The 11,473-nt window shown below is 49.8% G+C and overlaps 1 protein-coding gene and 1 non-coding gene across 3 annotated transcripts; one reads left to right on the top strand and one right to left on the bottom strand.

Moving 5' to 3' along the window:
* Nucleotides 1-2,275: 2,275 nt before the first annotated feature.
* Nucleotides 2,276-6,463, top strand: LOC138771959 (coordinator of PRMT5 and differentiation stimulator-like). Of its 2 annotated transcripts, none has more exons than XM_069951988.1 (4): nucleotides 2,276-2,328; nucleotides 4,318-4,372; nucleotides 4,821-5,006; nucleotides 5,147-6,463. In XM_069951988.1, exons 1-4 carry the CDS (start codon nucleotides 2,311-2,313, stop codon nucleotides 5,314-5,316), a joined length of 429 nt encoding a protein of 142 aa, XP_069808089.1. In that variant the 5' UTR covers nucleotides 2,276-2,310; the 3' UTR covers nucleotides 5,317-6,463. The 2 variants fall into 2 exon arrangements, with proteins under 2 accessions (XP_069808089.1, XP_069808090.1); XM_069951989.1 differs by having other exon boundaries at nucleotides 2,296-2,328; nucleotides 4,322-4,372.
* A 4,560-nt stretch (nucleotides 6,464-11,023) lies between these two features.
* Nucleotides 11,024-11,095, bottom strand: TRNAT-CGU (transfer RNA threonine (anticodon CGU)). The gene has a single exon. It is a non-coding gene; the product is annotated as a tRNA-Thr (tRNA).
* Nucleotides 11,096-11,473: the final 378 nt, after the last annotated feature.

The raw sequence follows: 11,473 nt of genomic DNA, 5'->3' as shown, positions 1-11,473 counted from the left end.
TGTTGAGCACCAGGGAATCCTCGTATAAATTCACTCCAACTTCGTACCAGCTGGGGGTGAACTTATACAAGGAGGCCCTGCCTGCCGGATCTATAGGACTGTGTCACCCATGGAGGCAGCTGCACAGTGCTTTGGACACAGTGAAGCGGCAAAGGGGGCCCCAGACAGCTGTATATAGGGGAATACCTTCATATACCAGCCAAATACACATGTATGTAAGGAGATACCTGTATATACCTGCCTGTACAGCTGTATATAGGAGCATAGAGGAAAGAAGATTTTATCATCAGCATCGACGCAGGTTCTTTACTGTACGAGCGGTAATGGCCCTATTCCACGGGTCGTTTTAGAGGAGCAAACGAGCGCTATTGGCGCTCGTTTGCTCCTCGTTCCCCGCTCGCTGCCGCCGCTATTCAACGCGGCTGCAGCGAGCGGGTGAGTGCGGGAGGGGCGGCGGGGAGCTGCGGGGGGGCTGCCCAGGGGATCGCTGATCGTCCGGGCAGCCCATAGGATATAGCAGCGTCTGCTGCCGATGCTCCTATTCAACGGAGCGACGGCAGCAGATCGCTGCTATATCAGTCGCTTGTTTTTCAACATGTTGAAAAACAAGCGACTGCAACGATCAGCCGACATGAACGATGTCGGCTGATCGTTGCACTCTATTCCACGGAACGATTATCGTCCGTAGCGGTCGATATCGTCCGAAAACGAACGATAATCGTTCCGTGGAATAGGGCCATAAGACTGTGGAACTCTCTGCCACATGATGTTGTCATGGCCGATTCATTAAATAAGTTTAAGGGAGGCCTGGATGCTTTTCTTGAACACTATAATATTACAAGTTATGGGCCTTAGATTTCCGGTGATACGTTGATCCAGGGATTATTCTGGTTGCCATTGCAGTCGGGGGGAGTTTTCTCCCTGTGGTGGGGTGGTTGTCGTCTCCCTAGTGGGGGTTTTTGCCTTCCCTGGATCAACACAGTAGGGTTTCGCTAGTTTGAACCTGATGGACTCTTGTCTTCTTTCAACCTTATTTACTATGTTACTATACCTTCATATACCAGCCAGATACACATGTATGTAAGGTGATACCTGTATATACCTGCCTGTACAGCTGTATATAGGAGAATACCTTCATATACCTGCCAGATACACATGTATGTAAGGAGATACCTGTATATACCTGCCTGTACAGCTGTATATAGGAGAATACCTTCATATACCAGCCAGATACACATGTATGTAAGGAGATACCTGTATATAGCGGCCTGTACAGCTGTATATAGAATACCTTCATATACCAGCCAGATACACATGTATGTAAGGCGATACCTGTATATACCGGCCTGTACAGCTGTATATAGGAGAATACCTTCATATACCAGCCAGATACACATGTATGTAAGGAGATACCTGTATATACCTGCCTGTACAGCTGTATATAGGGGAATACCTTCATATACCAGCCAGATACACATGTATGTAAGGTGATACCTGTATATAGCGGCCTGTACAGCTGTATATAGGAGAATACCTTCATATACCAGCCAGATACACAAGTATGTAAGGTGATACCTGTATATACCTGCCTGTACAGCTGTATATAGGAGAATACCTTCATATACCTGCCAGATACACATGTATGTAAGGTGATACCTGTATATACCGCCCTGTACAGCTGTATATAGGAGAATACCTTCATATACCAGCCAGATACACATGTATGTAAGGAGATACCTGTATATACCTGCCTGTACAGCTGTATATAGGAGAATACCTTCATATACCAGCCAGATACACATGTATGTAAGGAGATACCTGTATATACCTGCCTGTACAGCTGTATATAGGAGAATACCTTCATATACCAGCCAGATACACATGTATATAAAGTGATACCTGTATATACCGGCCTGAAGAGCTGTATATGGGGTGATACCTGTATATACCAGCCTGCAGAGCTGTATATGGGGTGATATCTGTATATACCGGCCTGTACAGCTGTATATGGGGTGACACCTCCATGTATTGGTCTGTATAGAGGCCTGCAGAGCTGTATATAAGTGGATATCTCTAAGTAGCAGCCTGTAGAGCTGTATATAGGGTGATACCTCCATACACCGGCCGCATACACGTGTATATAAGGCGATACCTCCATGTACGCCTCCCCTCACAGTTCATGGTGTTCCGGTTTCCCGCGCTCTGAGGCCGCAGTGCAGTGGGCGGGGCTTCTTCTTACTACAGCGCGGGGGGGGCGTGTTCAGTCGGTGTCATAAGGTCAGCGCCTCTGCGGTAACATCGCGGGAAGTAATGGCTGAAGAGCGGAGAGTGAGTGACGGGAAGGAGACTGAGGACCGTGCTGGAGACTGAGGACCGTGCTGGAGACTGAGGACCGTGCTGGAGAGGACTGGAGACTGAGGGCTGACCTAGGGCTGAGGACTGTGCTGGGGACTGAGGACTGGCGACTAAGGGCTGACCTAGGGCTGGGGACTGAGGACTGTGCTGAGGACTGTGCTGGGGACTGAGGACTGTTCTGGGGACTGATGGCTAACCGAGGGCTGGAGACTGAGATGGCCGAGGAATGAAGATTGAGGTGCCCAAGAGATGGAGACTAAGGCTGTATTCACACATCCGTGTTACTTTGTTTAGCTGTGGACCTGGAACTGTGGACAGAACATAGGGCCAAAAGATTTCCATGGCCATAGGGGGCACAGTCTGTGCTGGAAGAAAAATCACAGGTCCTAGTGTGGAGCAAACTTTGCGGCATGGATTGCTATCTTCTATGTAGTTCTCTGTGGAGCACTACTGGTGCACGTTCGTAGTTTACATCCTATAGACCCGCCGTGAATGAGGCCTTAAGGCGACATGCACACGTCCGTAATGTATGGTGCACCAGCGGGGACTAACCGAGAGATGGAGGCTAAGATGGCTGAGGGATGGAGGTTGAGCTGACCAAGGACTGACCAAGAGATAGAGCCGAGATAACCAACAAATGACCAAGTTGTGGAGACTGAGATTACAGAGAGATGGAAACTGTGAGATGGACATAGAGATGGCTGAGGACTGACCGAGGGAAGGTGGCCGAGGACTGACCGAGGGAAGGTGGCCGAGGACTGACCGAGGGAAGGTGGCCGAGGACTGACCGAGGGAAGGTGACCGAGGACTGACCGAGGGAAGGTGACCGAGGACTGACCGAGGGAAGGTGACCGAGGACTGACCGAGGGAAGGTGACCGAGGACTGACCGAGGGAAGGTGGCCGAGGACTGACCGAGGGAAGGTGGCCGAGGACTGACCGAGGGAAGGTGGCCGAGGACTGACCGAGGGAAGGTGGCCGAGGACTGACCGAGGGAAGGTGGCCGAGGACTGACCGAGGGAAGGTGGCCGAGGACTGACCGAGGGAAGGTGACTGAGATGGCCGAGGACTGACCGAGGGAAGGTGACTGAGATGGCCGAGGACTGACCGAGGGAAGGTGGCCGAGGACTGACCGAGGGAAGGTGACCGAGGACTGACCGAGGGAAGGTGACCGAGGACTGACCGAGGGAAGGTGACCGAGGACTGACCGAGGGAAGGTGGCCGAGGACTGACCGAGGGAAGGTGGCCGAGGACTGACCGAGGGAAGGTGACTGAGATGGCCGAGGCAAGGTGACTGAGATGGCAGAGGACTGGCCGAGGAAAGGTGACTGAGATGGCAGAGGACTGACCGAGGAAAGGTGACTGAGATGGGCGAGGAAAGGTGACTGAGATGGGCGAGGAAAGGTGACTGAGATGGGCGAGGGAAGGTGACTGAGATGGCTGAGGACTGACCGAGGGAAGGTGACTGAGATGGCTGAGGACTGACCTAGGGAAGGTGACTGAGGACTGACCTAGGGAAGGTGACTGAGAAGACCAAGGACTGACCAAGGGAAGGTGACTGAGGACTGACTGAGCGAAGGTAACTGAGATGACCGAGGTAACCGAGGGATGCAGACTGAGATGACCAGGGACTGATTGAGGGATTGAGACTAAGATGACTGAGGACTGACCAAGGAAAGGAGACTGAGATAACCGAGGAGTGAGCGAGAACTGGAGACTCAGATGACCAAAGGATGATGAAAGATGACTGACCTAGGCATGGACCAGAGACAGTCTGACTACTGAACGAGTGATGGAGACTGAGATGACCAAGAACTGACCAAGTGATGGAGACTGAGATGATTGTGCATGATGGGGGTAGTGTTGATCCTGGGGGTAGTGTGCATGATAGGGGAGTGTTGTAAATGGATGTGTGTAGTTCTTGGTTCTGGGTCTCTCTTACTGATCTCCTTTGTGCTGTTCAGACAGATACGGTATTGGATCGTGAATGCTGTCCGGAGTGGCCCAGCACCATCATGGGTAAGTTAGTGGATATTGTGGTGGGGGCTGCTGACATGGTGTCCATGCTCACCCCACTCTGTATGGGGGGGGAGGTGCTGACATTGTAACCTTGCTCACTTCTCCTTGTATATAAATAGTGAGGGGGATGCTGACATGGTGACCATGCTCTGCCCTCTCTGTATCTATAATGGGCTGCAGTTTGTGGGGTGGGGGCTGCTGACATGGTGTTTATGCTCACCTCTCTTTGTGTGGTGGAGGGCTGCAGTCCGTCGGGTAAGGGCTGCCGGCATAGTTACCATGCTCACCCCTCTCTGTGTGATAATGAGTGGCTGCAGTCTGTGGGGTGGGGGCTGCTGACATAGTGTCCATGTTCACCTCTCTCTGTATAAGTTGTGGGGGCTGCAGTCTGTGGGGTGGGGACTGCTGACATGGTGAACATGCTTACCCCTCTCTATGGACTGTGCAGGTTGCCTGACCTCACGTGAGGATTACGATGAGGATGACAGGTGCAGCGAAAACTCGGATACCTTATCAGAAGCCTGGGTGGTGCTGCCGAACAACGACCTGCCAGACATCATTGACAGCGTCCAGCGCGTCAGCCATGACTGTGAGGACTGGGATGCCGAGGTGGAGGCTAATGAGAATCCTTATGGTAAATTTTGGGGCCCCCAAACTCTCAGCAGAATGTAGTGCAGCCTGTAGGTCCTAAAGTGTCCAGTAGGTGGCAATCCTCTGGTGGGTGGGGTGATGGGAATGGTCCATTGCTGACTGCTGTCTGTACATTTCCTGTAGATGAAGAGGATGTCACCGATGGTTGTGAGCCGCAGCCCATTGGCTACCAGTGGAGGAGCGAGGCCTTATATGAGCCCAGTTCACACCATGCCCCATCCATAGAACGAAGCGAGGGAGCCACGTCCAGCACAGGGCACATTGAAGACGGCCAGTTTGAAGATGCGGAGTAGTGATGGTGAAGGCATTGTGGACGACCCTCCCCGGGGCTGCCTAGGATTATGGGTTATAATGTCTGATGGGGTCAGTTCGGGCCCATGGGAGCAGTGGTCTCAGATACTGTCCAGATGAGCCCAAGTTCTGTATGCAGTGGGTAAGAGCTTCCACTGTATGCGGTGGATAAAAACTCCTACCGATGTTCTGTATGCGATGGATAAGAACTCCCCGACAATGTTCTGTATGCGGAGGATAAGAGCTCCCCGACAATGTTCTGTATGCAGAGGATAAGAGCTCCCCGACAATGTTCTGTATGCAGAGGATAAGAGCTCCCCGACAATGTTCTGTATGCAGAGGATAAGAGCTCCCCGACAATGTTCTGTATGCAGAGGATAAGAGCTCCCCGACAATGTTCTGTATGCGGTGGATAAGCACTCCCCGACAATGTTCTGTATGCGGTGGATAAGCACTCCCCGACAATGTTCTGTATGCGGTGGATAAGCACTCCCCGACAATGTTTTGTTTGTGGTGGATAAGCACTCCCCGACAATGTTCTGTATGCTGTGGATAAGAACTCCCTGACAATGTTCTGTATGCAGAGGATAAGCACTCCCCGACAATGTTCTGTTTGTGGTGGATAAGAGCTCCCCGATGATATTCTGTATACAGTGGATAGGAGCTCCCCAACTATGTTCTGTATGCGGTGGATAAGCACTCCCCGCCAATGTTCTGTATGTGGTGGATAAGAGCTCCCCGCCAATGTTCTGTTTGCGGTATATAAGAGTGTCCTGACTATGTTCTGTATGCGGTGGATAAGCACTCCCCGCCATTGTTCTGTATGCGGTGGATAAGAGCTTCCCAACTATGTTCTGTATGTGGTGGATAAGAGCTCCCCAACTATGTTCTGTATGCGGTGGATAAGAGCTCCCCAACTATGTTCTGTATGTGGTGGATAAGAGCTCCCCGCCAATGTTCTGTTTGCGGTATATAAGAGTGTCCCGACTATGTTCTGTATGCGGTGGATAAGCACTCCCCACCATTGTTCTGTATGCGGTGGATAAGAGCTTCCCAACTATGTTCTGTATGTGGTGGATAAGAGTTTCCGCCAATGTTCTGTTTGCAGTATAAGGCTGGGTTCACACTATGTATATTTCAGTCAGTATTGTGGTCCTCATATTGCAACCAAAACCAGGAGTGGATTAAAAACACAGAAAGGATCTGTTTACACAATGTTGAAATTGAGTGGCAGGCCGCCATTTAATGGCAAATATTTGCTGTTGTATTGAAATAATGGCCGTTATTTACCGTTATATGGCGGCCATCCACTCAATTTCATCATTGTGTGAACAGATCCTTTCTGTGTTTTTAATCCCCTCCTGGTTTTGGTTGCAATATGAGGACCACAATACTGACTGAAATATACGTAGTGTGAACCCAGCCTAAAAGAGTGTCCCGACTATGTTCTGTATGCGGTGGATAAGCACTCCCCGCCAATGTTCTGTATGTGGTGGATAAGAGCTCCCCAACTATGTTCTTTATATGGTGGATAAGCACTCCCCGCCAATGTTCTGTTTGTGGTGGATAAGAGCACCCCACCAATGTTCTGTATGCAGCGGATAAGAGCACCCCACCAATGTTATATATGCGTTGGGTAAGAGCTCCTCACAAAGGTTGTAATAAACAGGTTGTCTTCATTCCTTTTGTTGTTGTTTTTTTTGGTTGGGGGGCACACATTACATTGAGCTGTATACACTGTGAGAGTGTGATGTTATATCAGTCCAATAGTTACATCAGTAACACTGTACATAGTGCACAGTATCCACAAAGATCTGGATCCATCTGACCAGCCGTGTTTCTCCACAGAGATCTAGATTGGTGTTGAGTGGGGATTCTTGGATGCTGCTCGAATATCGTTCAGCCGTCAGTCATAGCCCCTGACAAAACTATTTAATAATTTTTTTTGTTTTTGTAATTTTTTTCTTTAGGGGGATGTTAAAATGAGATGTATATCTTTGAACGATAAAGTGTAATAGCTATATGCAAAACACATTACAATTGTGGTGGGGACTGTCTGCAGTCCCTGCCTCATTTGTAATGCGCATAAAGCTATTTTTTTTTTTTTTTGCGTTGAAATTTCTGTGTGTTTTGTTTAAACATCCCCTAATGGAACAAAAAAAGTACAAAAATTTGAATTTTAACTCGACAGTTCAGAATAAAATTTCCATGTGAACCAGGGTACCTGGTAAAGCGCTTGGGTGTCCCATTGATTTGATTGAGGTTGATTACTCGACTCGAGTATTTTGCAACTTGCTCAACTGTAATCTAGATTTATCTGACCGGAACATGTTTTGCTAAAGAGATTTGGATCCATCTGATTGGCCATGTTTTCCCCACGGAGATCTGGATCCATCTGTTGGCCATGTTTTCCCCACGGAGATCTAGATCCATCTGTTGGATCCGCCATGTTTTCCCCACGGAAATCTGGATCCATCTGTTGGCCATGTTTCCCCACGGAGATCTGGATCCATCTGTTGGCCATGTTTCCCCACGGATATTTGGATCCATCTGACCGGCCATGTTTCCCCACGGAGATCTGGATCCATCTGATTGGCCATGTTTCCCCACGGAGATCTGGATCCATCTGTTGGCCATGTTTCCCCACGGAGATCTGGATCCATCTGACCGGCCATGTTTCCCCACGGAGATCTGGATCCATCTGTTGGCCATGTTTCCCCACAGATATTTGGATCCATCTGATTGGCCATGTTTCCCCACGGAGATCTGGATCCATCTGATTGGCCATGTTTCCCCACGGATATTTGGATCCATCTGATTGGCCATGTTTCCCCACGGATATTTGGATCCATCTGTTGGCCATGTTTCCCCACGGAGATCTGGATCCATCTGACCGGCCATGTTTCCCCACTGAGATCTGGATCCATCTGTTGGCCATGTTTCCCCACGGAGATCTGGATCCATCTGATTGGCCATGTTTCCCCACGGATATTTGGATCCATCTGATTGGCCATGTTTCCCCACGGATATTTGGATCCATCTGCTTGGCCATGTTTTTCCCACGGATATTTGGATCCATCTGACCGGCCATGTTTCTGCACAGAGATCTGGATCCATCTGACCGGCCATGTTTCTGCACAGGGATCTGGATCCATATGACCGAGCCATGTTTTGCTAGAGTGATCTGGGTCCATCTGACCGGCCATGTTCCCCCACAGAGATCGGCCATATTGTGTGTACAGCCCCTGCTCTCCACTGCCTCATTTTCTAATAATACAGTGTGTCTCATATTATTGTTAGATCTGCAGACCTGCTGTGATTCCTTTGGTCACTAGATGGCGCTGCAGGACTGATCTGTGGTGTCAGTGTAGATTGCCCCTCTGCCAGTGTCTGACATCCATGCAGTGACGCTCAGATATATGTCACCCCCGTGTATCACAGCTGGGCAGATTCTTTCCAGTGAAGTCAATGGAGATTTCCATCTGATCTACTCTGATCAGGAAGCAGAAATGAGCGCAAATTCTTGATCAAGGAAAGTGCTGAAGGATTCAACCTGTACCTGGGAATGACACAGTGCTGGGAACTACGAGTTCCTCACAGAAGCACAGAGGATTACAGCATATAATGGCAGTCACATTCCCCACAGCAGCACAGAGGATATGGGAGAAATTAGGGCTTGTGCTGAGGGATATGTCGGACACTGGGGGTTGTAGTGAGGGATATGTCGGACACTGGGGGTTGTAGTGAGGGATATGTCGGACACTGGGGGTTGTAGTGAGGGATATGTCGGACACTGGGGGTTGTAGTGAGGGATATGTAGGACACTGGGGGTTGTAGTGAGGGATATGTCGGACACTGGGGGTTGTAGTGAGGGATATGTAGGATACTGGGGGTTGTAGTGAGGGAGGGGGGGTATAGTGAGGGATATTTAGGAGACTTGAGTGTAGTGAGGGATATGTAGGACACTAGGGGTTGTAGTGAGGGATATGTCGGACACTGGGGGTTATAGTGAGGGATATGTAGGACACTGGGGGTTGTAGTGAGGTATATGTAAGACACTGGGGGTTGTAGTGAGGGATATGTAAGACACTGGGGGTTGTAGTGAGGGATATGTCGGACACTGGGGGTTGTAGTGAGGGATATGTCGGACACTGGGGGTAGTAGTGAGGGATATGTAGGACACTGGGGGTTGTAGTGAGGGATATGTAGGACACTGGGGGTTGTAGTGAGGGATATGTAAGACACTGGGGGTTGTAGTGAGGGATATGTAAGACACTGGGGGTTGTAGTGAGGGATATGTAGGAATTGGGGGTTGTAGTGAGGGATATGTAGGACACTGGGGGTAGTAGTGAGGGATATGTAGGACACTGGGGGTTGTAGTGAGGGATATGTAGGACACTGGGGGTTGTAGTGAGGGATATGTAAGACACTGGGGGTTGTAGTGAGGGATATGTAGGAATTGGGGGTTGTAGTGAGGGATATGTAGGACACTAGGGATTGTACTGAGGGATATGTAGGACACTGGGGGTTGTAGTGAGGGATATGTAGGACACTGGGGGTTGTAGTGAGGGATATGTAAGATGCCGGGGGTTGTAGTAAGGGATATGTAAGACCTGGGGTTGTAGTGAGGTAGGGGGCTATAGGAAAGGATATGTAGGAGACTGGGGAGTGTAGTGAGGGATATGTAGAACACTGTGTTGTAGTGAGAGGTATGTAGGACACTGGGGGTAGTAGTGAGGGATATGTAGGACACTGTGTTGTAGTGAGGGATATGTAGGACACTGGGGGTAGTAGTGAGGGATATGTAGGACACTGGGGGTTGTAGTGAGGGATATGTAGGACACTGGGGGTAGTAGTGAGGGATATGTAGGACACTGGGGGTTGTAGTGAGGGATATGTAGGACACTGGGGGTTGTAGTGAGGGATATGTAAGACACTGGGGGTTGTAGTGAGGGATATGTAGGACACGGGGTTGTAGTCAGGGATATGTAGGACACTGGGGGTTGTAGTGAGGGATATGTAGGACACGGGGTTGTAGTCAGGGATATGTAGGACACTGGGGGTTGTAGTGAGGGACATGTAGGACACTGGGGGTTGTAGTCAGGGACATGTAGGACACTGGGGGTTGTAGTGAGGGACATGTAGGACACTGGGGGTTGTAGTGAGGGACATGTAGGACACTGGGGGTTGTAGTGAGGGACATGTAGGACACTGGGGGTTGTAGTGAGGGACATGTAGGACACTGGGGGTTGTAGTGAGGGATATGTAGGACACTGGGGGTTGTAGTGAGGGATATGTAGGACACTGGGGGTTGTAGTGAGGTATATGTAGGACACTGGGGGTTGTAGTGAGGGATATGTAGGACACTGGGGGTTGTAGTGAGGGACATGTAGGACACTGGGGGTTGTAGTGAGGTATATGTAGGACACTGGGGGTTGTAGTGAGGGATATGTAGGACACTGGGGGTTGTAGTGAGGGACATGTAGGACACTGGGGGTTGTAGTGAGGGATATGTAGGAGACTGGGGGTTGTAGTGAGGGATATAGTGGACAGTGATTTCTGTTAGTAAAAGTCTGCTGGATATATTGGGGTGACATATGGGGGGCGTTGTGTGATAGGGATATTACAAAGGGTGGAAGGGGAAATCCAAGATTACAATTTTTTAATGTTCGGACGATTAATTCATATTAAAATGTCGGCTGAGCTATCAGGCACAGACGGGGATCGAACCCGCGATCTTCGGTTTACGAGACCGACGCCTTACCACTTGGCCACTGCGCCACGCTATACTGCCGGGTGTGCGCCACGTGCCGCCTCACGTGCTTCTCCGACCACCATATATGGAGAAAGTGGGCGTGGTTGTTCGGCTCTTGTGAGGGGCGGGGTATGTGAGTGACGGCAGTAATGCGTGTGGATGATGAGTGTAGGAGGTAGAGAGCTATATGTGTGTGATGTGTACATGACGGGTGTATAGGAGCTATGGGAGGTTATACATGTGTGTGATGGGTGTACAGGAGACATGGGAAGTTATATATGTGTGTGATGTGTGGATGATGGGTGTACAGGAGATATGGGAGGTGTATATATATGTGTGTGATGTGTGGATGATGGGTGTACAGGAGATATGGGAGGTGTATATATATGTGTGTGATGTGTGGA

Source organism: Dendropsophus ebraccatus, chromosome 14 (genome assembly GCF_027789765.1).
Source record: "Dendropsophus ebraccatus isolate aDenEbr1 chromosome 14, aDenEbr1.pat, whole genome shotgun sequence".
In the NCBI taxonomy this organism is placed as follows: domain Eukaryota; kingdom Metazoa; phylum Chordata; class Amphibia; order Anura; family Hylidae; genus Dendropsophus; species Dendropsophus ebraccatus.
Note: the sequence above shows the minus strand (reverse complement) of the source record. Positions and strands in the feature narration are given on the sequence as shown.